General features: G+C 44.7%; 2 protein-coding genes across 5 annotated transcripts in view; both read right to left on the bottom strand.

Annotated features, from left to right (window-relative positions):
• Nucleotides 1–307: 307 nt before the first annotated feature.
• RABIF (RAB interacting factor) lies at nt 308–13,904 on the bottom strand (the record flags this gene model as incomplete). Its single annotated transcript, XM_080699389.1, has 2 exons — nt 308–553; nt 13,779–13,904. The coding sequence occupies 2 exons, from the start codon at nt 13,902–13,904 to the stop codon at nt 308–310; spliced, it is 372 nt and encodes a 123-aa protein (XP_080555515.1).
• Nucleotides 13,905–18,669: 4,765 nt separating this feature from the next.
• KLHL12 (kelch like family member 12) overlaps nt 18,670–21,923 on the bottom strand; it is a gene marked incomplete at both ends in the record, with an annotated part of 33,082 nt that continues 29,828 nt past the window's right edge. For 3 of the 4 annotated variants that reach the window (XM_080698592.1, XM_080698594.1, XM_080698595.1), the window contains 2 exons: nt 18,670–18,796; nt 19,427–19,613. In XM_080698592.1, coding sequence (XP_080554718.1) covers nt 18,670–18,796; nt 19,427–19,613 — 314 coding nt within the window. The remainder of the gene's footprint in view (nt 18,797–19,426; nt 19,614–21,923) is intronic. The other variant, XM_080698593.1, reaches the window with a different exon arrangement.

Genomic DNA, 21,923 nt, shown 5'->3' with positions numbered 1-21,923 from the left:
AACAGGGAACCCTGGGTAAAATCCAGCCTAGGCAGGGATGCAACTAATTTTATAGGAGTTCAAGAGTGCCCCAAAGCGGGCGTAAAGGGATGAGGACTGCTGTGACGCAAAGTAAGCCAGGCTCCAGCATGCACTGGGGAGCTTGAAGGAAGAGGACTGGCCCTCTGCCTGTTCAAGGGGACATGTGGGTGCTCGTCATTTACGTGAATACAGAGAAGGCGGCACAACGGCGATACCAGGCTAAATGCCACTTCTTGTGGGGACAGCTTTTATGGCTGGGGGTGGAGCAGAAGCCCCGTCCCCTCCGTTATTCATGGGAAACCCGCTCTAAGGCCACATAGAAACTGTTCTTGTCTTCTAGGCAATGCCAGCCAATGGGTCCGATTTCACAGTCAGCGCAGACCAGAAACTTGATGTTGCCCACGTCCTTGGTGAAGCCCACATTCTCAAAGATAAACATGTCATCGACCAGCCAGTGCTCCTGCAGGAGGTCGCCGTCAGGATTGCTGCCGTCGGCCAGAGCTGGCTTCTTTCTCATGGACGGAAGGAAAAGCTGCAGTGGAAGGGAACACAGGAAGAGTCAGCTGAGCGATTTTTTTTCACACCAGAGATTTTTTTTTGTGTGTGTGTGTGGTAAAGGGATGGAACCCAGGGGCATTCTACCTCCGAGCTACACCCCCAGCTCCATTTTTTATTCCTTTTTCTTTTTTTTGGTGGTACTGGGGTTCCTGGAAACCCTTCTACCTCTGGGCTACACTCCCAGACCTATTTTACATTTTTTTTTGGAAACAGGGTCTCTTAAGCCAGCGAGGCTGGCTTTGAACCTGTGCGATTCTCCTGTCTCTGCCTCCCAAGCGCGGGGATTACAAGCGTGTCCGGTTCTTAGGAGATGTAGAAGAGAAGCCTCAGTTGGTGGCTTCCCTGCTACACTTGCATGGCCTGCAAGACTGACCTGGCCCTCATCTCTCCCTGGCTCACCAGACTTCAGCCACACTGGCTTTCTCGTTCCCTTAACCAGCTTCAGTTGGCTCTACCCTCAGAACTTGGTGTGGCCAACATCTTCTTGTTATTCAGTTCAAATATAACTTTGTCAGGAAGTCCCTCTACATAAGCAGTCTGAATTCACTTTCCATACTGCCTAATGTACTTTTTTAAAAAAAGATCTTAAAGCAGGTGTGGTGGCACACGCTTGTAATCCTAGTACTTGGAAAGTTGAAATAGGAGGATTGCAGGTTTGTGGCCAACCGCAATGTACTTAGTGGGGCCCTCCACAACTTAGTGAGATCCTGTTTCAAAATAAAGAATACAAACTGGGCGTGGTGGTGCACACTTGTAATTCCAGCATTTGGGAGGCTGAGACAGGAGGATTGGAGGTTTGCGGAGAGCCTCAGCTACTACTTACTAAGGCCCTCTGCAACTCAGTAAGACCCTGTTTCAAAATAAAGAATAAAAATATAGGGCTGGGGTATAGCTCAGAGGTAGAATGACCCTAGGTTCCATCCCCAGTACAAATAAATAAATAAATAAATAGAATAAAAAATAGGCCTGGTGTAGCTCAGAGGTAGAATATCCCAGGGTTCAATTCCTGGTACTGAAGAAAAGAAAAAAAAAACCGTCATTGCCAAGGCACAGTGCTGCAAGCCTGTAATTCTAGTACTTGGGAGGCTGAGATAGAAGGATCTTAAGTTGAATTCAGCCTCAGTAATTTAGCAGGGCCCTTAGCAACTTAGTGAGACTCTGTTTCCAAATAAAAAAGAAAATAGGGGTGTAGCTCAAGGGGTAGATGTCCTTGGGCTCAATTCCTAGCATCAACAATAAAACAAAAGTTAAAGAGTTTAAGTAGCCTGGAGCTACTTAAATGATGGTGCAAACTTGTAATCCCAGTACTTGGGAGGCTGAGACTGGAGGTTAATAGGTTCTTGGCCAGCCTCAGCTACTTAGTGAGATCCGCTGCAACTTAGACCTTGTTTCAAAATAAAAAATAAAAAATTGGGCTGGGGGTATAGCTCAGAGATAGAATGTCCTGGGTTCAATCCTCAGTACTACAAAAAAAGAAAAAAAGAAAAAATAAAGAAAAAGAGTTTAAGTGAGGCACAATTGATACATAAACTGCACATCTTTACTGTACAGCTTGATACATTTTTGGTACATGTATGCACTGGTAACACCATTTCCACAATCAAGACAACATAGCTTTTTGGTGGCTAAGCATGGTAGCTGCGAGCTTGAAATCCAGTACTTGGGAGCCTGAGATAGGAGAATTGTAAGTTCATGGCCAGCCTCAGTAACTAGCGAGACCCTGTATCAAAATAAAAACTAAAATAGGAATGGGGGTGTAGCTCAGAGGTAGAATGCCCTTGGGTTCAATCTGTACTAAACAAAACAAACAAACAAACAACAAAGCCCGGCATGGTGGCATTACACCTGTAATCCTTGTACTTGGGAGGCTGAGACAGGAGAGGAGGATCACAGTTTTGAGGATAGCCTCATCAAGTAGTGAGACTCATCAACCTTGTGAGACCCTGTTTCCAAATAAGAAATGAAATTGGGCTGTGGGTATAGCGTGAAGGAAAAATGCCTCTAGGTTCAATCTCCAGAACCACACAAAAAAAGCTATTACTGTCATTCCAGTCATTCTTTCTGCCTTATCTGATGATTAAATATGTCCCTAAAGCTTTTTTTTTTTTTTTAAATCTCAAATGAAAATGGGAACAGGAAGAGAAAAAGGTTGGGAATCAAAACTCAGGAATCAGGAGACCTGGATTCTAGCCCTTCCTTTAACTTTCAGTGAGCCTCAATTTCCCTAAAAATATTCTGGCCTGTCTCTCTATATTGCAGATGTGAAGTCACAGCTTAACAGAAGCAGAGTAGAACTCTGTTAACTAGTTAAGACCAACCCAGAATTCAGTGTGCCCAGTGAAACAAAGAGCCCTTGGGGGCCCCACAAAGGCGGGCCAGCTCCCCTCCTGATTTCCAGTACAGAAGTACCGAGCTCTGCTCTGCGGTCTTCACAGCAAGGAAGGGTGCTGCTATAGTTAAGTGCCACACAGGCATTGCATGGGCCCTGTACCCTCTTCCACATTCCCGTTATTTTTATTTTTATTTTTTATTTTTTGTGGTACTAGGGGTGGAACCCAGGGGCTTTTCTACTTCTAGGCTATGTTCCCAGACCTATTTTATATTTTATCTGGAAACAGGGTCTCACTAAGTTGCTGAGAGCCTCACTAAGTAGCTGAGGCTGGCTTCGAACCTGTGCGATCCTCCTGTCTCAGCCTTCCAAACGCGGGGATTACAAGCGTGAGCCACCATGCCTGGCTCATTCATTCATTCATTCATTCATTCATTCATTCATTCATTCATTCATTTGGTGATACTAGGGGTGGAACTCAGAGGCTTTCTACCTCCAGGCTATACTCCCAGACCTATTTTCTATTTTATTTGGAAACAGGGTCTCACTAAGTTGCTGAGAGCCTCACTAAGTAGCTGAGGCTGGCTTCAAACCTGTGCGATCCCGCTGTCTCAGCCTCCCGAGCATGGGGATTACAAGCGTGCGCCACCACGCCTGGCCCATTTTTATTTAGATCTTCACATATGTGGGTAAGGGTATACCTACATACAGATGTAGGGGTATGTGTGTCTAGGCCTGGACCTTAACTTATTCATCACAATGCCAAAAACATCTGCTAGGGACAGGTGACTGGTTTTGAACATAATAAGACTGCTTTCTGGATTCACTACTGGAAGTAAAAAAAAAAAAAAAAAAAAATTAATTTGAGAAAGATGCCTCGGAGGCCAAAGTCGCCAGATAGATCCCGGGCAGGTAGGTTATCTGCACTGTTAGAGCTGCAGCTAGTTAGTAGGCCTGATCCTAGACAGGCTCTTCAGAATAGAAGACCTCAACTCAGTGGGCCTCTGCTGATATACTATCCACAGTATCCCACCTCCACTGTGTGTGTGTTTTGCATACTGGGGATTGAACCCAGGGGCATTCTACTTCTGAGCTACATCTCCAGACCTATTTTTATTCTTTTTTTTCATAGTTTATTTTTTTATTTATTTGTTTTTCTTAGTAGTCTTTCTGAGAGTTTAGGATTTAAACAGCTAGTATTGCTAAAGGATACATAATCTAGTGGAAAATTAAATGACCTAAGAAACAACTGACAGGTGTTTTGCCATGGGCTACCCTCACAGATGCCTTCCAGGTTGATTAATAGCTGGTTTTATTTCAACCAAATCTTTTAGTAAAGTGAAAACTTTAAAAGTGAACTTAACAACTAGCATGTGTATTTGGAGAACTAGATTTCTTTCATCACTTAGTAACAGCCCCTTTCTTTTTTTTTTTTTGGTATTTTTTTTTTAATTGGTGCACTGTATTCATACATCATAGTAGGATACATACTTTTGTAGACTTACATGCACACTTTTCCCAGTCAGCCCCCACCCAGTCCCCACCCCATTCTCTCCCTATCCCTCCCTCCCATGCTTGGCTTAGTAGTTGACATCTAGTATTATGGCAATTTATCTAAAATTTAAAATGATAATCTCACATAACAGTTTCATTTCTCTGATACCAAGCTTTTGATGACTTAAAGATAACATTTCAATATTTCTTTTTGCTTTCTTTCTTACCAGAGAATATTTTTTTTCTATTTTTTAGGTGAAACTATCATATATTTATATATTTATTTTTCAGAAAAAAATCTATCCTAATATGGAATATGGACTCTAGGTACCCAAAACGATCTTGAAAAAGAACAAAGCTAGAAGATATATATTTTCTGATTTCAAACCATATAAAGCTACAATAATTGAAACAGTGTAGTACTATTCTAAAGGCAGATATATAAACTATTGGAGTTAAATAAAAGCCTAGAGCTAAATTCTTCCCTATATTGTCGAGTTATTTTTGACAAGGTTTCCACGAACATTTGGTGGTGGAAATAATAATCTTTTAACTAAATATTGTTAAAAAATAATAATTACATGGAAAAGAATAAAATTGGACCCTTACCTAACACATATACAAATATTAACTCAAAATAGATAATAGACCTAAATATAAATCTTAAGACTATAAACTTTTAGGAGAAAATCTGGGTCATTAAACCTCACAACATTGAAATTGGCAGTGATTTCTTGGTTATGATTTCAATGGCACAGGCAACAGAGGAGTATACAAACTCCCTAAAAAAAAAAAAATATTGTATATCCAAAGACAATGTAAACAGAGTTAACAGTTACTAATAGAATGGGATAAAATATTTCCAATTGCTATATCTGAAGGTATATTAATATTCCAACTAAAAATCCTAAAAATTAACAACAATAAAGGCAAACAATACCCTTTAGAGATAGGTAAAAGACTAACATAAATAATGAATCTCCACAGATAACCAATCTTAGTTGTCTGTTGGATGGAAAATCTTGTTTCTCTAGTTCTGGAGTGTTACCTATTTCTTCTTTGTAGTTAATCTCTTTGAGTATTTTCTCTAGTGCTGGTTTTGAAGACATAAATTCCTTCAGTTTCTGTTTGTCATGGAAGCTTCTTATTTCTCCATCTAATTTGATAGAAAGTTTTGCTGGGTAGGAAATTTTTGGCTGGAAGTTGTTTTCTTTCAGAGTTTGGAATATGTTACTCCAAGCCCTTCTGGCTCTCATAACTTGGTTTGGGAAGTCTGGAGTGATTCTAATTGGTTTGCCTCTGAACGTCACTTGGCCCTTTGCTTTTGTTGCCTTTAAGATTCTCTGCTTGGCTTCCACATTGGTCATTTTGACAATTATGTGGCGTGGGGATCCTCTTCTTCAATCCTGTCTAAAGGGAGTTCTATAAGTTTCCTGGACCTTTGTATCAACCTCTTGCTCTATGTTTGGAAAATTTTCTGCTATTACTTCCTTGAAGATATTGTTGATCCCTTTGGTTTCACTTTCTTTTCCCTCCTCTATTCCAATTATTCTTAGGTTAGCTCTCCTAAAATGGGCCCATATTTCTTCAATATCAGATTCCTGCTGTCGGATATTTTTTTCTAGATTAGAAACTATGAGTTCATTTTTGGATTGCTCATCTTCTAAGAGCGAGATTCTGTTCTCCATGTGTTCTAATCGGTTGTTTGTGCTTTGAATTGAGGCCTTTACTTCATTAATTGCATCCTTTATCTCTTTTTGGCTCTGAGTTCTTTTCGAAGCACCTCTATTATTTCTACAGTTATTTTCCTGATTTGATCTTCTAGAAATCTGATTTTCTGTTTTATCGGGTTCTGATGTTGTGGGGTTGTGGGCATTAATTGCTCCAGTATTATTCCTCTTTCCCATGATTTTGGATGTTTGTGCCTTCTCTGGGTTCTTCCCTTGGGTCACTATGACTTCCTTTAAGGTGTTCTGGATTTCGAGTCAGTAGTATCTCAGACCCCACTACTCCTTTACTGGGTTTTTTCACAGAGTCTCCGACCCAGAGAGTTGATACAGGCTGCTTTAGACTATGGGTGGTGCCAGGTTGCAAGTTCTCCTATGGTGTGATATCTCTGCCACCACCCCTCCCCCATTGGGTCAAGTCCCAGGGAGTACAGTACTGGGATTTCTCCTCTGTGGCCCGCAATTTGACTCACTGTTCTTGAGTACGCAGATGTAGCTGTACTGGCCTCACTGAATTCGGTGCTGCTGCTGCCGGTGGCAATATGGCGCCGCTGCTACGCCCTCGGCTGTGGGGCTGGCGTTTTTCTTCTTGATTTTGATTTCTACTCTGATTCCCTGCAGCGTGTGCTGAGCTCGGCCATTGGGAGCTTTAGATGCTCTCTGCGCGGAGAAATCCCGCCTAGCTGTTCCACAGTGGCTCACCTCAGCTTGCTGTAGCCGTCCCGTGAATTCACCAGTGCCGCTGGCAGTATGGCGCTGCTGCTGCTTCTGCCGCGTCCTTAGGCGCGAGGCCAGTGTATCTTCTCTGTGGCTCTGTTCTCAGTCCGCTTTCTCTCTGGAGCCTGGTGATTTTTTGTTTCACTGGTGATGGTGTTTTCTGGCTATGAAAGGCGCTGATTTTGTGGTAATGGGGATTTGTTGTTAGCGGGGCTCTTAAGCCCCGCTTTTCTCGGTCGCCATCTTCCCGGAAGTCCCCTATTTTTATTCTTTATTTTGAAATAGGGTCTCACTAAGTTGCAGAGGGCTCACTAAGTAGCTGAGGCTGGCCACAAACCTGCAATTCTTCTGTCTCAGCCTCCCAAATACTGGGATTAGGATTACAAGCACATGCCACCATGTCTGGCAGCGTGTGTTTTACAAGGTATTGAACCCAGTGGTGTTCTACCTCAGAGATATATCCCTAGCCCCCCCCCTTTCTTGGGGGGTACTGGGGAAGGAACTCAGGGGCATTCTACCTCTGAGTTATACCCCCACACCTATTTTTATTTTTATTTTGAAACAGGGTCTCACTGAGTTGCAAATGGCCTCACTAAGTAGCTGAGGCTGTCTGCAAACCACGATCCTCCTGTCTCAGCCTCCCAAATGCTGGGATTAAAAGCGTGTGCCCTTTTTATTTTGAAACAGGATCTTGTTTAGTTGCCTTTAAAAAAAATTATTTCCTTTCTCACTGTAAAAATATATTCTCCTAGAAAACTGTCAAGAATGCTACAATTTAGATGAGAATAAAAAGTTTCAATACAGAGAAAACTTTTTTATTTTTGTGGTACTGGGGATGGAATGTTTCTACCTCTGGGCTACACTCTGAAACCTATTTTTATACTTTTTTTTTTTTTTAAATTTGGAAACAGGGTCTCTTAAGCCAGCACAGCTGGCCTCGAAACTGCGCGATCCTCCTGTCTCTGCCTCCCAAGCGCGGGGATTACAAGCGTGTGCCACCACACCCAGCCAGAGAAAACTTTTATGTAAGTATCCCTTTTTGCCAGTACTAGTTCTTGCAGTCTTTTTTTTTTTTTTTTTTCTTGTGGTACTGGGGATGGAACCCAGGGGCATTTTACCTCTGAGCTATACACCCTTAGCACTATTTTTTATTCTTTATTTTGAAACATAGTCTCACTGAATTGCAAAGGGCCTCATTAAGTAGCTGAGGCTGTCTGGGAACTGCAATCCTCCTGTCTCAGCCTCCCAAATGCTGGGATTACAAGTGTGCATGCACCACCATGCCTGGCTTGCAGTCATTTTAAAACACATCCATAAATTCTGTGACAACCTTTCCACCAGGAGGTGGCATCTATTTCCCTTCTCTTGAGCATGAGCAGGCTAAGGAAACTACGAGGAGGTGAGTGACAGGCTAGGTTAGAAAAGGGAATGGAAAAAGCCGGGCGTGGTGGCGCACGCTTGTAATCCTTGCGCTTGGGAGGCTGAGACAGGAGGATCGCGCAGGTTTGAAGCCAGCCTTAGCCACTTAGTGAGGCTCTCAGCAACTTAGTGAGATCCTGCTTCCAAATAAAGTAAAAAATAGGTCTGGGAGTATAGCCTGGAGGTAGAAAGCCTCTGGGTTCCACCCCCAGTACCACAAAAAAAAAAAAAAAAAAAAAAAAAAAAAAAGAGAAAAAGAAAAGAAAAGAAAAAAAAAGGGAATGGAAAAGCAGGGTGCGGTGGTGCACGTTTGTAATCGCAGCATTTGGGAGGCTGAGACAGGAGGATCATGGTTCCCAGACAGCTTCAGCTACTTAGTGAGGTCCTTTGCAAGTCAGTGAGACCTTGTTTCAAAAATAAAGAGTAAAAATTAGGCCTGGGGTATAGCTTGGAGGTAGAATACCCCTGGGTTCCATTCCCCCTGGGTTCCATTCCCCAATACTGCAAAAAAAAAAAAAAAAAAAAAAGGGAATGGTGGCGCATGCCTGTAATCCCAGCATTTAGGAGGCTGAGATAGTTGGATCGCAGTTTGAGGACAGCCTCAGCTACTACTCAGCTACTACTCAGTGAAACCCTGTTTCAAAATAAAAATAAAAAATAGGGCTGTGGCCAGACATGGTGGCGCACGCTTGTAATCCCCGCGCTTGGGAGGCTGAGACAGGAGGATCGCACAGGTTCAAAGCCAGCCTCAGCCAAATAAAATATAAAATAGGTCTAGGAGTATAGCCCGGAGGTAGAAAGCCCCTGGGTTCCACCCCCAGTAACACACACACACACACACACACATACACAAAAAAAAAAAAAAAAAAAAAAATAGGGCTGGGGGTGTATCTTGGAGGTAGAATGCCCCTGGGTTCCATCCCCAGTACTGCAAAAAAAAAAAAAAAGAATGAAACTTTTTCTTTTTTTATCCTTTACTGCTGCATTAGTCTTATAGCCGCACATCATCGTGTAGTAAATAGTGACGACGACATGCACGCACAGAGCAGTTGGCGAGCCCCTCCCACTCCCCTCTTCCTGGTCATTAACTTTGGCTGTTTCTCTCGGGACACTTGTTCTGGAGCCTTCAGTCCCTGTGGTAGAAGCCTAGCTACTCTGCGGGTGTCTTATGGAGAGACACTATAGAGATCCATGGAACAACACAGATGCCCCCAAAACCTGTGCCAGTGCTCAGGGGTTTGGATTTTCTAGGCTCCAGGCATTGATATGGGGGGAAATTTTTCAAGATGGCTCTCTGATTCACCATGAAATACCTCCCAGGACACCTGCATAGCCAGTCAACCCTTACATTCCTAGCACTACTGTGTGTGTGTGTGTGTGTGTGTGTGTGTGTGGTACTGGGGATTGAATTCAGGGGCATAAGCTACACTCCCAGCCCTATTTTTTATTCCTTATTTTGAAGCAGGGTCTTGCTAAATTGCAGAGGTCCTAAACATCTGAGGCTGGCCTCTTGTCTCAGCCTCCCAAGTATGGGGATTACGAGTGTACACCACCACACCCCAGCCGCCAGTCTCATTAACTGTTGAGTTGTCCTTGAACCTGCAATCTTAGCCTCCCAAGTACTGGTATTACAGGCATGTGCTACCATGCCAGGTTTTAGGTCATTTTTCTTTTCTTTCTTTCTTTTTTTTTTTTTTGGTGGTACTGGGGGTGGAACCCAGAGGCTTTCTACATCCGGGCTATACTCCCAGACCTTTTTTATATTTTATTTGGAAACAGGGTCTCACTAAGTTGCTGGAAGCCTCACTGAGTAGGTGAGGCTGGCTTCGAACCCTTGCGATCCTCCTGTCTCAGCCTCCCAAGCACTGGGATTACAGGCGTGCGCCACCACGCCCAGCGTAGGTCTTTTTTAAAGAGGGGAAAAAAGCCCGGCATGGTGGCGCACGCCTGTAATCCCAGTGCTTGAGAAGCTGAGACAGGAGGATCACACAGGTTCGAAGCCAGCCTAGCTATTTAGTGAGGCTGTCAGCAACTTAGTGCAACCCTGTTTCCAAATAAAGTATAAAATAGGTCTGGGAGTATAGCCTGGAGGTAGAAAAGCTCCTCAGTTCTACCCCCAGTACCACACACACACACAAAAAAAAGGTTAAATAAAATCAAAACATGTTAACAATTCCTTGGCTCTTTTCTAGTCTAGCAGCTACTCTGTTGTGAAACATAAAAGGAAATATGACATATGTAATTTAACCTGCTCACACAATTTATTTTATTTTTTGTGGTACTGGGGGTGGAACCCAGAGGCTTTCTACCTCCGGGCTATACTCCCAGACCTATTTTATACTTTATTTGGAAAAGTTGCTGAGAGCTTCACTAAGTAGCTGAGGCTGGCTTTGAACCTGTGTGATGATCCTCCTGTCTCAGCCTCCCAAGCGCTGGGATTACAAGCGTGAGCCACCACGCCTGGCTCTTTGCTCACACAATTTTTGGCAACACCAATTTATAATAAAATATATCAAATAAGAATTAAGAATTTATTTATTGATACTGGTGATTGAACCCAGGAATATTCTACCTCTGAGCTACACTCCTAGCACAATTTTTAAATTTTTATTTTGAAACAGGGTCTTGCTAGGTTGATGAGAGTCTCACTACTTGCTGAGGCTGTCCTTCAATCTGCGACCCTCCTGTCAGCCTCCCAGGTACTGGGATTACAGGCATGCGCCACCACACCCTGCTAGAATTTAGAATTTATAATCCCGCTGGGCGTGGTGGCGCACGCTTGTAATCCCCGCGCTTGGGAGGCAGAGACAGGAGGATCGAAGCCAGCCGCGTGCGCTGGCTTAGGAGACCCTGTTTCCAAAAATGAAAATGTAAAAATAGGTCTGGGAGTGTAGCCCGGAGGTAGAAGGGCTTCCAGGAACCCCAGAACCAGAAAAAAAAAAAAAGAATTTATAATCCCAAGTACTGAGATTACAAGTGTGCACCACTGCACCTGGATCCCCATATCTTCATTTTTCTTTTCTTTTTTTTGGTACTGGTGAGGGAACCCAGGGCATTCTACCTCCAATCTATACTATACCACCGCCGACTATCATTTTTCAAAATGAGCAACTAGAAGCTCTTGGAGGTTGGATAACTCTTCATATATATATATTTTCCCGGACCTGAGGATGGAACCCAGTAGTATTCTATCTCTGAACTACACCCTCAGCCTCACTTTTTATTCCTTTTTTTTTTTTTTGGTGGTACTGGGGGTGGAACCCAGATGCTTTCTACCTCCGGGCTATACTCCCAGACCCATTTATATTTTATTTTGGAAACAGGGTCTCACTAAGTTGCTGAAAGCCTCACTAAGTATCTGAGGCTGGCTTCAAACCTGTGCGATCCTCCTGTCTCAGCCTCCCAAGCGCGGGGATTACAAGCGTGCGCCACCACGCCTGGCTCACTTTTTATTCTTAATTTTTTTTTTTGTCATACTGGATGTGGAACCCAGGGGCATTCTACCACCAAGCTACAACCCCAGCCCTATTTTTTATTCTTTATTTTAAAACAGGGTCTGAGTTGCAAAGGGCCTCACTAAAGTAAGCTGAGGTTGTCCTCGAACCATGATCCTCCTGTCTCAGCCTCCCAAATGCTGGGATTACAAGCATGTGCCACCACACCTGGATATTCTTTATTTTGAAAGAGGGTTTAGCTGGGCATGGTGGTACATGCTTGTAATCCCAGCATTTGGGAGGCTGAGACCGGAGGATCGCGGTTCACGGACAGCCTCAGCTACTTAGTGAGGCCCTCCGCAACTCAGAGACCTGGTTTCAAAATAAAGAATAAAAAATAGGGCAGGGGGTGTAGCTCAGAGGCCAAATGTCCCTGGGTTCCATCATCCCCAGACCGCAAAAAAAAAAAAAAAAGAAAAAAGAAAAAAAAAAAAACCAGAAAAAGGGTTTCACTGAGTTGCAAAGGGCCCCCCAAATGCTGAGATTACAAGTGTGCACCACCATGCCCAGGGTAACTCTTCATATGTTAATGAAAGATAAGGTTAGGATTCAATTCCAAGACTCACCTCTCCATGATGCCAGAAACTTGGTATAATAAATTGCAAACTACTCCCAAAAGTCTTACCAAGAGAAGAGGGAACTACACCCTTCTGTAAACTGGAAGTCTCAAAACCCAACAGAACAAGGAATACACTGATTCTTTCCCCTCCTTTAAGTCAAAGGGCTTGGCTATTGGAGGAATAGGCACTTCTTGCTCGTATACTGGACATTATACTTCACCATTCTTCAACCACACAAAGTAATGAAAGGGTCTACACATTTTTAACTATCATTTTAAGTGACAGGATCCGCATACAGTTGAAACATCTTGGACTTACAAAGGATAAATTAGATTTTGCCCCCCCCCCCCACTAGGGTTTGAAATCAGGTGAACTTTACAACAGAGGTACATCACTTTTTTTCTTTTTTGCTGTGGTACTGGGGATGGAATGCAGGGACAGACCTCCGAGCTACACCCCCAGCCCCATTTTTATTTTTTACTTTCAAAGAGGGTCTCACTGAATTGCAAAGGACCCCACTAAGTAACCGAGGCTGTCATCGAACTGAGATCCTCCTGTCTCAGCCTCCCAAATGCTGGGATTACAAGTGTGCGTCACCATGCCCGGCTAGGTGTCACCAACTCGTTTTAAGACAGGGTCTCACTATGTTGCTCAGGCTGGCCTGGAATCTGCTATGCTTCTGCCTTAGGCTCCATTTTCAGTAAAAAGTTTACCAATATGAAAAAAAATTTTTTTCCCCAACTTTCTCACTTGGAATGATCGTGGTGTCAAAGGCATTCAAAGTCCTAACCTGAAAAAAAAAAAATCAAGTCTTCCTTCGAAATTTATTTTCGGGACCTCAAATATCTATTTCACTTGAAATATGATTCATGTTGTAAATTCGGCTTGCAGTGCCTTGAAAAGCGTGCACCACGAGTTATCCCAGTATTTCCTACATCAAAGTTGTTTCTGGAGCTCCTCTAGGGAGCAGACAGGCGCTAGCTTCACTGGAATGGGGCGGTGAGTTAGCAGCGGAGCGGGAGGGGGCTGCTGTGGGAATCCTACTGCACTCAGGCGCCCCGGGTCCACGCCACAGAGGGGCCGCGAAGACGCGCAGGCGGGCCCGGGAGGTGGACCAGAGCTCTAGGTTGCAGCGGTCTGGGGCGCAGAAGGGCCCGCACGGCAGGGTCCAGAATCTGGAAGCAGGCCGGTCGCCGCCAAGTGCAAGGCCACAGGGTACGGTCCTGCGCGGGAGGAAGTCGCGGTGTTCTGGGTGGTTCAGCCGCCCAAGTCGGGCGGCGACGGGGCGGAGCCTCGCGGGGAAAGCCGGTGGGCGGGGCCTCGAGCTCGGGGGCGGGGCCTCGGGACGCGCGAGGAGGGGCGCGGTCTCCGGAAACCGAGGCGCCGGGACTCCAGCGTCCTACGGCTTCGGCCCCTCCGGGAGGGCACCGACTGGGCGGCCTCTGGCCTGCCTTCCTACCTGTCGGCGGGAGAAGAGAGCGGTCCCTGGCTGCAGCACCCGGGACCCACAGCGTTGGCACAGCACCGCCTTCCGGTTTCGGCCCTCGGCTGACACTAGCTCGTTCTGCTGCCCCGCGGGTTCCATCGCCGCTACCGCCGCAGCCTCCCCGGCCACGACCGCGCAGGCGCTGTCTCGCCTGGCTCGTTCTTTACTGCGCTGGCGCGGCTCGGCGGAGGCGGGGCGGGAGCGCATGGTCACCCCCTCTCTGCGCAGGCGTCTGCTCCCCGCGCTGGGCTCTGCTGCGCAAGCGCCCTCGCGCACTGCCCACCCCGAGTGGCTGTGGGTCAGCCTTTGTGACGGGCATCTCCTGAGACCAGTGGCAGGTCCTTACTCTGCAGCCCATCTGGTCATCGCGCTGCCTTTGGTATTAAGAGCTACACAAGTCATCAAGGGTGGCTTTACCTGAGATTCCAGATGTCTCGTGAACGGATAGGGGCATTACTGGGGGTAGAGTTGGAATCTGAGTTGGACTCAAGATTTAACCACATTAGCTTCTTCTATAGGAAGTAACTGAGAGGGATATATACTTTTTTGGTGTTGGAAAAAGATGCACGAATGCTTTGTTAGTCATTGTTCTAATAGTTACCATTTACTAGACAGCAAAGCAGTTTTAATAACTTGTTACTTATGGGACTGGCACTCGTTATCCCTAGTGCACAAGGATAGTGAAGATTAGGCGACTTCCCAGGGCCCACAGATCCATGTGAAGCTCTAAAGTCCCTACTACTAGTTATTACACGGTATTGTCTTATTCCACCTAGTCTTTAAATCTCCAACTTTTTTTTTTTTTTTTTCGTGGTACTGGGGATGAAACCCAGGGGCATTCTACCTCTGAGCTACAACCCCAGCCCTATTTTTTTTCTTTATTTTGAAACAGGGCCTCATGGAGTTGCAAAGGGCATAAGTAGCTGAGGCTGTCCACCAACAGCCATCCTCCTGTCTCAGCTTCCTGAATGCTGGGATTACAAGTAGTGCCACAAGCCATGGTTTTCCTGAAATGGGTGGTGATGGTGGGGGGAACAGGAGGCACCTGATTAGGAATAATTGTCTTAGGAACTGGGAAAGGCTTTACCTAGGTAACTTTTTTTTTTTTTTTTCTTCCCGGGTCTGGGGATGGAACCCAGGGGCATTCGACCGCCGAGCTACACCCCCTGCCCTATCTTTTATTCTTTATTTTGAAACAGGAGCTAAGTTGCAGAGGGCCTCAATAAGTAGCTGAGGCTGTCTGCGAACTGCAACCCTCCAGTCTTACCCTCCCGAATGCCAGAATAACAAGAGTGCCCCGCCGCGACTAGCTCCTTCGTAACTTTTTAATTAGACATTAAGATAGGTAGCTAGGATTGTCAGGAAAGCAAGATTTCAGACGACAGAAAATAGTATAATACATGAGCCAAAGTGGGACCAAATCTAGGAATGATGAGCAGACTGGTTACTGCAACACATTGTGTGGGGGTGGAAGGCCGTGGGGCAGCAGTGGGTAAAGAAGGAAAGGTAGAGTGGGTCCAGATCAGATCAAGGGTCTAACATGCTAAGAGATCTGAACCTTATCGACAATGGGGATCTATGGAATTTTAGATCAGTAATAACTGTTCAACAGTTACTGATAACTTGCTGTGAACTACTAGATCACATCTGCGCTTTAAAAAGATAACAAAAGCTGTGTGGTGGCGCACGCTTGTGATTTCTGCGCTTGGGAGGCTGAGACAGGAGGATTGCACAGGTTCAAAGCCAGCCTCGGCTACTGAGTGAGTCTCTCAGCAACTTAGTGACACCCTGTTTCCAAATAAAGTATAAAATAGGTCCGTGAGTGTAGCCCGGAGGTAGAAAATCCCCTGGGTTCCACCCTCAGTACCACACACACAAATAACAAAACAGAGGAAATAACAATAAGAAGACATATTAAGAGATAGTAAAGAGCTGGGTGTGGTGGTGTACACTTGTAATCCTAGCATTTGGGAGGCTGAGAGTGGAGGATTGTGATTTGTGGACAGCCTCAACTATTTAGTGAGGCCCTTTGCAACTCAGTGAGACCATTAAAAAAAACAAACAAACAACAACAACAAAAAAACAGCCGGGCGTGGTGGCACATGCTTGTAATCCCCATGCTTGGGAGCCAGAGGTTCAAAGCCAGCCGCGCTGGCTTAAGAGACCCTGTTTCCAAATAAAAATAATATAAAAATTGGTCTTGGAGTGTAGCCCGGAGGTAGAAGGGCTTCCAGGAACCTCAGTACCACCAAATAAAACCTAAAGGCCTGAACTATCTGGTCACAAAGGAATGGAAATATGGGGTTGATAACTGCCTGCTTGCCAATTATAGGAGTGAGAAAATAGGTGGAATCACCAAGGTAGGGGGATCTCTGTACACGTGTGAGCATGTGAAGGTGTGTAAATTGGGAATAGAAAAGGAATGAGTTTTGCATGTTGATTTCCCTGTTAAATATTCAGCAGTGGCTTCTGTATAGTAGGGATTTACTATGCATTTGGCCTTAAACTCAGAAGTTAGCACTGGAGGCAGCCTAGGAGCCATCCTTTACCACCTCTCTGCCTCCCTGCATCCTCCCCTGGATCTCTTCCGAAGACAGAACAGCCAGGTTTCAAGTTGTGGTTCAATTAGCAGGCACAACCCATCTGGCTAAAGAAAGGTTGGAGAGCCACTTAACTGAAAATCACTTTCTGTATGGCTTCTTCTTTTTGCTCTGGGAACACCAGATGTTTCTGCAGTTTTGTGGGCCTTCTTCTCCACAGCTGTTTATATCATGTATCATAAGCTGAAGCAAACAAAAAAGACTTGGGGTACTGAATGCAGTGGCACATGCCTATTGTTCCAGCTACTTGGGAAGCTGAGGCAGGAGGGATTCCAAGTATAAGGCCAGCTTGGCAACTGAGCAGGGCCCTGTCCCAAATTAAAAACAAAAACAGCTGTGAATGTAGCTCAGTCGTATACAGCTTACCTGGAATGCACAAGGCCTGGGTTCAATCCCCAGTACTGCAAGCAAACAACTCACAGGCAATGACAAAAAGATAGGTAATTGAAACCCTAAAATTCAACTGGGTTTGTTTTTTTTTGTTTTTGGTGGTACTGGGGTTCCTGGAAGCCCTTCTACCTTCGGGATACACTCCCAGACCTATTTTATTTTTGGAAACAGGGTGCTGGCTTCGAACCTGCGTGATCCTCCTGTCTCTGCCTCCCAAGTGTGGGGATCACAAGCGTGTACCACCATGCCCAGCTCAAGTTACTGAAGATTTTTTTTACTGAAGATTTTTTGTACTAAAGATTTGCCAATAAATATGGCAAATGCGAATTAACTTCATTGATGAGACTCTCCGGTGTGATAAAGTGCTACCTTTTACCTTTGTTTACAGAGAAATTGCAGAGGTCATTGGCAAGCAAGCAAAGTGAACAGGGTGTAGAGACAGGACCTACAACTGGCCCCTATGCTTGTCCCCCAAAATGTTTGCTGAAGGCTGAGCTGGTTAGCCACAAATTCTCTTAAAGGCATTTGAGACAGTTGGTTTTTAATATTTTCTTAAAAAAATACAAAGGAAATTAACTCTGTAGGTCAATACAACTCAGGGAAAGAAGACAAAGTGGAATTCCAGAGCAAAGGGAAAGTGTACCCTTGTTTAGGTTATCAGATTCCCACACTCCTGATACGCATGAAGCAAGAACTTCAGACACAAAGAACTTCATGACACACAGGGGCTTTGAACTGTAGCTCAGAAAGTGTGATCGCAGAGGTACTGGAACTAACAAAAGAATTTTGGTTGTCCTTGATTTTTCTGTCTTAGTGTGAATAAAATTCACTCTAAAGACAGGTAAGAGAAACTCAGAGCGGGAAGAGGACTAAACGTACCAAACACAGCAGTACAAAGCACTCCTTAGCAGAAGTGCATCCTGAAAAACATGGGGCAGGAGTCGGAGAGCTGCTGCTACCCCACCCCGTCCCCAAATAAATAGTGTGGAAGTGTAACAGTGTAGCAGTATTTGATTCAACAAAGAAAGATAGTCTCTCACCCATTCAAGACAAACACTGCCATGGCTACACAAGCCCTGGCAGGGAATAAGACAATTATCAAATCACAGGTACTTCTAGTTTACCCCAGGTATACTGAACTCCCACATTTATCTCCTCTCATCCTAACATTTTTCCACCCAATTATTCTCTCAGTATCCAGTGCCAGATGTACAACACTCTACTTCAAAAAGATCATGGGTAAATAAAAAGATGCTTCAAATAATATATCCTTCTCATCTTGTAGGCTAATCTTCAGTGCTGCTTTGGATTCATTGACATTCTATCAAACTCAGTTCACATTAATCTCTCCCATTGGCCCCCAAAGTTTTAATAGGGGTCTCCTACTTGTTTTCCTCCTGAATCGAACTGCGGTGTCCCTAGCTACTTGCAGATTAGAAAAGATATTTGATCCTGGGGAAAAAAACAAAAGACTTGGATTTACAAAGTCGCTCTCGCTGGAATCCTTCCAGTCGTTGGGTTAGATGCTATCCACATCTAATACGCCATACTCACCTTTGTTCTCTTCAATATGAGGCACAGCATACACATACTCCCAAGTACACGGAGACTAGAAACGATAAAGTGTGCCCCAGACCAGCGGGAGAGGTGACCTGGTGTCTCACACCCACTCAATGTGCGCTCTCTTCCCTTGGGTATCTATACCCACCCTTCTGTGGGACGTTACCAGCAAATAAGTACAATCATCACTGCACTGGTGCCTGTAATCACCCTGTGCACACAGTGAGAACGAGACATTCTGGAAAGGATCCTTAACTCTCCCCAAAACTGTCCCTTGGGCTGGTGACTAGCTCTGGGTGCTGCTCCAACAACAGTCACTTCTCACGAAGAACACACACGCCAGCATCACAGCGCTGGGTTCCCATGGATGTCACAACTTCCCAGCTGTCGATGATAGGGTCATAGCATTCAATGCTACTTAGCAGGGAATTCCCATCATATCTGAATGGGGAAAAACAAAAGAAGAAATAAGCTTCCTATTCTAAAAGCTTCCTATTTTTTTTTCAGTACTGGGGATGGAACCCAGAGGCATTCTACCTCCGAGCTACACCCCAGCCCTATTCTTTTCTTTATTTTGAAACAGGGTCTCACTAGGTTACAAAGGACCTAAGTAGCTGAGACTGTCCTCGAACTTCCTGTCTTAGCCTCCCAAATGCTGGGATTACAAGCGTGTGTCACCACACCCGGCTTTTATTTTTTATTTTTTTGGTGGTACTGGGGGTGGAACCCAGAAGCTTTCTCCCTCCGGACTATACTCCCAGACCTATTTTATATTTTATTTGGAAACAGGGTCTCACTAAGTTGCTGAGAGCCTCACTAAGTAGCCGAGGCTGGCTTCGAACCTGTGCGATCCTCCTGTCTCAGCCTCCCAAGCGCCGGGATTACAAGCGTGTGCCACCATGCCTGGCTTTATTCTTTATTTTGAAACAGGTCTCACTAAGTTGCAGAGGGCGTCATTAAGTAGCTGAGGCTGGCAACAAACCTGGGATCCTCTTGTCTCAGCCTCCCAAGTACTGGGATTATAATCATGCACCACCATGCCCAGTTCTACCCAGGTTTCTAGTTTCTCACCCTGCAATTGCATAAAGTCTCCCCCGAAGCACTGTGGCCCCTACATAGCATCGTGGAGTGGTCATACTAGTGACAGTTGTCCAGGAGTCAGTGCGAATGTTGTATGCTTCAACAGAAGAAAGGTGGGCTGTACCATCAAAGCCCCCTACCACATAAATATGGTCATTCAGGAGGGCTACTCCAGCACCTGGGGGAAAAAGATATCAGCAAATGAATGGTACTAAACCTAGAATTTGAATTCTAGAAACAACACATAATCATTAATGGCTAGCTGAATTCTAGGGTAAACAAGGTATGTGGACATGCCCCAGACAGGTCTAGAATAATCTAGTGCAGCAAGGTTTTCCACCTGTAAGCACTCTGACTACGACTTAAAATGATAAAAGAAAAGGTGAAATGGTTCTCTTTAGCTGGGCATGGTGGTGCAGGAGACTGAGACAGCAGGATAGCAGCTTCGCGGCTAGCCTCAGCCACTTATACCCTCTGCAACTTAAGACCTTGTTTCAAAATAAAGAATAAAAAAGAGAGCTGGGGATGTAGCCCAGAGGTAGAATGCCCCTGGGGGGGGGGGGGTTCGCTTTCATTTTTCATTAATTTAGAATGTATTAAGTCCGCCCCCCCCGTACTGGGGATGAAACCCAGGGGCATTCTACCTCCAAGCTACACCCTCAGCTCTATTTTTTATTCTTTATTTTGAAACAGGGTCTCACTGAGTTGCAGAGGGCCTAAGTAGCTGAGGCTGCCTGCAAACCACAATCTTCCAGTCTCAGCCTCCTGAATGCTGGGATTCCAAGTGTGCGCCACAACCCCTGCCAGTGCTATTTTATTTTGAAAAGGGTCTTGCTACGTTGCTGAGGCTAGCCTTGGACTTGCAATCCTCCTGTCGCAGTCTCCCCAGTACCGGGATTACAGATGTGTACCACAACATTTGGTGAGTGTACTACTCTTCAGTAGGGGAAAAAAAAAAAAAAAGAAACTGAAAAGATGGTGGTAATAAAGGTGAAAGAAAGGAAAGGAGTTATGAGTACAGTTCTGTACATTATTTTTTTTCTTAATTTTTTTTATTGGTGCATTATATTCATACAACTTATTGGGGTAAAAAACTTGTGTGTACAAACATGTACTCATTGCTGATTTAACCCCTACCCAAATCCCACCCCATTCCCTCCCCGTCCCTCCCTCCCTTGCTTGGCTTAGTGATTGATCTGTACATTATTTATCCAGAGGAAGAAAACTGGAAGAGAACAACTTTTTTTTCCTTTCTTATATCCTAGTCTAGCCCACTTCAAGAAACTATCAGGGAAGGTAAAAGCTACTCTTTTGTCCTTATGCATCAGAGATTTTATTTAACAAACATTCTTTTAACATGCACAAAATTGTACAACATGCAGGAAGGGAACAAAGACATTAGAGAATAAGTAAAATAATAAGTAAAATAAGGCTTTTATCTTTCAATTTATAATCTAGTTGAAAGTTTAAGTTATTTTTATCCTCAGTGATATTTGTTTATTTATTTACTTGGTGCTGGTGAGCTACACCCCCAGACTGTTTTCTTTTATTTACTTTTTTTTTTGTGTGTGTGTATGTGGGTCTGGGGATGGAACCCAGGGACATTCTATCTCTGAGTTATACCCCCTGCCCTATTTTTTAATTTTTGATGGTGGTACTGGGGTTTCTGGAAGCCCTTCTACCTCCGTTTTACACTCCCAGACCTATTTTTTTATATTTTTTTTAAATCTGGAAAAAGGGTCTCTTAAGCCAGCGTGGCTGGCTTCGAACCTGCGCGATCCTCCTGTCTCCGCCTCCCAAGCGCGGGGATTACAAGCATGCACCACCACACCTGGCCTATTTTTTTATTCTTTGTTTTGAAACAGGGTCTCAGCCGGGCTACTTAGTGAGGCCCTCTGTAACTTAGTGAGACCCTCTGTAACTTAGTGAGACCCTGTTTCAAAATAAAGAATAAAAAATAGGGCAGGGGGTGTAGCTCGGAGATAGAATGCCCCTGGTTTCTATCCCCAGACCCGCAATAAAAGAAAAAAGAAGAAGAAAAAAAAAAAGAAACAGGGTCTCACTGAGTTGCAGAGGGCCTCACTAAGTAGCTGAGGCTGTCCGTGAACCGCGATCCTCCTGTCTCAGCCTCCCAAATGCTGGGATTACAAGCGTGTGCCACCACGCCCAGCTCTATTTTATTTTTTATTTGTAAACAGTCTTGCTAAGTTATTGAGGCTGGTTTTGAACCTGCGATTCACCTGTCTCTATTTTCCAAGTACTGGGATTACAAGTGTGTGCCACCACGCCTGGCTCCTCAGTCATATTTAAAGATAACATGCTAAGAGGAGAGTGGAACCTGACTCATACTTACATTAAGTCTACAGTGAAGCTGGGTGTGGTGGCGCATGCTTGCATGCTTGTAATCCCCGTGCTTGGGAGGGTAAGAAAGGAGGATCGCACAGGTTTAAATCCAGCCTCAACTACTTAGTGAAGCTCTCAGCAACCT

This window comes from Muscardinus avellanarius (assembly GCF_963383645.1).
Source record: "Muscardinus avellanarius genome assembly, chromosome: 7".
In the NCBI taxonomy this organism is placed as follows: domain Eukaryota; kingdom Metazoa; phylum Chordata; class Mammalia; order Rodentia; family Gliridae; genus Muscardinus; species Muscardinus avellanarius.
Note: the sequence above shows the minus strand (reverse complement) of the source record. Positions and strands in the feature narration are given on the sequence as shown.